Here is a 2,850-nt window from a genome sequence, read left to right on the forward strand (position 1 = left end):
CAGGGCGTCTGTTATGGGGAGGGGGAGGGAAAGGAGATTGTAAACTGCTCTGAGACTCTAGTCTCCTCTTCTAGATTAACACTTTGAGGTATGTCAATTGCTGATTGTTTTTTTTAAAGGGGGCCTCCAGAGGCAGGGGGAGATGGCGGCTGGCTTGGGGGTAGGGGGGCTGAAGAAGGAAAGGGGGCCTGCGGAGGGGGGGAGGGGGCTGCGGAAACGACCTTTCCAGCAGGATGATACCAGCTTTGGGAATGATGGCAGCAAGGCCAGGAAAACCCAGAAAGTGGACGATTCGGGTGGGATGTCATGTGGGTGCTGAACCCTGCTTTGGTTTGCGTGCCCAAGTGGAGCACAGCCTCCACGCGGAAGCCGTTGAGACAGGCGTTTTAAAATCCACAGGAGGGCAGAGCGCATTTGCTCCCCCCACCCCACCTGACAGCGCTTTCCCTGAAAGTTGCATGTTGCCCAGGTAGGTGTCTCAGCATGGGGGCAGGGAGGGGGATCCCTTGGCCTTGGCCTCTCTCAGTGGGCAGCAGAGAGGAGGAGGAGGAGGAGAGATGGGTGCCCAAGAGCTGGCCCTGCTCTTGGCCCAGGTGGTATTCCTGTGCAGCCCACCTGTGCTCCGGCTGGCCTTCAGCCCTGGAGCCTGGCGGGTTCCGGGAGGGGCAGGAAATGCCTCGATGACCCCGCAATCTCCCCCCCCCGACACCGCCTACGTGCTGCTTGGTTCCCTTTGTTCCGTGAGTGGGGTGGGTCTGTTCCGGGGTCTCCTCTGCTTCTAGAACTAAATGTTAGAGGAGTTTACAGTTTGGGCAACTGCCGCTTCCCAGGCCCAAGGTGCCAAAGATGAGATGTCCTTGTAGGATCTCTTGGAGAAACTTGCACAGAAACCACCACAAAGCAATCGTCTGTCTCTCTGTGCGAGGTCCGTGTGCGTGTGTGTGCGTGTGTGCGTGCGCTGAGACAACCTGATCTTTGCTCTTCAGGCACAGTTAGTAATACTGCCACATGCAATCTCAAATGTGCAACCAACTTTATTTTTGTATTCTTTGTAAAATGCTATTTATACAAGAGTGACTTTTTTTCCCTGAGGTTTTTTAATCTCGAATGTTGGAGTCTCCAGGTTCCCCCCACCCTCCAGATAAGCCAAGCAATGAGGCCTGGGCCCTTTCGGCAGGGACGGAAGTCTTCAGTCTTTGTGAGCTCCTCACACACTATTGATGCGTCACCAACCTCCACCCTCTTGAGTTACATGTTAACTGTATAGTATTGTACATTACAATGGAAAGGTGACTAATGGCAAGTGTAGCCTTTATGGTGTGTACAATAAAGGTGCTAACGCCTTTGGTCTGAATCCTGTTGGCTTGTGTTTGTGGGGAAAGTAAAGGAGGGGTGCCACAAAAGCTGCCCAGCGTCCCTCGTTTATTTCACTTACTCCGTTGATTTATTTCCCATCTTTCTCCCCAGTGGGGAGCCAAAGCAGTTTATGACATTCTCTGCGCCTCCATTTTATCCTCAGAACAGCCCTGTGATGTTGACAAGGGTTTCAGATGCATGGCGGGATGGGGAAGATCAGGGCAATGCTGCTATCCCTGGGTAGAAACTCCGTAGGCGGGACAGGGGAGGGGCGTGTTGGCTGGAGAGCTGCTCAGTATATCAGAGAGTCAAGCTAGAGACTGTGGGGTGGGGGAACTCCCCCACATAACTGCTCTGAGTAAAGATACTGGGATACAGTTCTTTGAAAGCAGGGGTGTATTAGCACCCTTCTGAATAAACCATGAAGCAAGATCTTGAAAAAAAAGGAGAGGGAAAAGAGGGGGCAACTCAAGTGGGAAATGTTGTAATACTGGGTGACTTCAACTGCCTTCATGTTGGCTGGACAAATACATGCTCAAGTCATGCCCTAGAAATCATTCACGTGCAACACACAGTGCACTGGAGCCTAACTAGAGATGTAGCAACTCTGGACTTGGTATTGAGTGGGGCTCAAGACCTGGTGTTAGATGTTGTTGCACCGATCAGGAACAGGGACTACATATCAATGGAAAGTTGCCCCTCTAGACAGCGTTCGCTACAATGAGGGACTAGGCGGGAGGAGGTTAAAGGGGAGAATTAAGAGTCAGAATTCCCCAGCTTTCCTGGAAAGTATTTAAAATAAGACTGAGGCACGGACAGAATGCAGACAGGTACCACCTAGTCTGAAAGAATGCCTGCGTAGGTAACCCCTCAGTCGAGGAAGCCATATACGGCAAAAAGGCTTCTTTGTAAAAATGGAAAGTTTCCCCCACCGAGGTGAATAGGTTCTGGTGGATCAGGTTCTGGCAAAACAACTTGACAGTAAATGATTTGGAATTGGGGGTGAGCAGCGTAGTGGGCAAATATGCAGATGATACAAACATTACAGAAGATGGTGAAAGCCAAGTCTGACTGTGAAGAGGGACAGGACGGAGGGTCTCCAGGTTGGGTGAGCGGGTCACAAGGTGGCAAACGAAATTCACCGTAAGTGAAAAGTGACGTACACTGGCGGGGGGGGGGGGGAGACACAGAGACGATTTTGAAATATATGCTGATAGGGTCTGAACTGGCTGAGGGAGCTTGAAAGAGATCTTCCAGTTGTGGTGGAAAGTTTGAATATGTCGACAGAAGGGGATGACCTCCTCCTGCCTTCATTTGTACTGTGTTGATTCAGATTTATGTTTGGGGAGGGGGGTTTAGTTTGTGTATTACACTACTGAACGACCACCTTCAGTACAAGCAGAGTTTGCATCTTTAAAAGCCGCATCCCTCTCAAGCATCACCTGTGCTGCGCTGAACAGTCCCTGTGCCAGCAAAAACTTCACCTAGAACCTA

The 2,850-nt window shown here is 51.0% G+C and overlaps 1 protein-coding gene across 1 annotated transcript in view; it reads left to right on the forward strand.

The window, feature by feature from the left end:
• The first annotated feature begins 142 nt into the window (after positions 1-142).
• The window catches only part of VPS4A (vacuolar protein sorting 4 homolog A (S. cerevisiae)), a 12,134-nt gene continuing 9,426 nt past the window's right edge, over positions 143-2,850 (forward strand). The window contains exon 1 of the mRNA XM_015406698.1: positions 143-308. Within this exon, the coding sequence (XP_015262184.1) occupies positions 143-308 (166 nt within the window). The remainder of the gene's footprint in view (positions 309-2,850) is intronic.

This window comes from Gekko japonicus, unplaced genomic scaffold, assembly GCF_001447785.1.
Source record: "Gekko japonicus isolate JY-2015 unplaced genomic scaffold, Gekko_japonicus_V1.1 scaffold386, whole genome shotgun sequence".
NCBI classification, from domain to species: Eukaryota; Metazoa; Chordata; class Lepidosauria; order Squamata; family Gekkonidae; genus Gekko; species Gekko japonicus.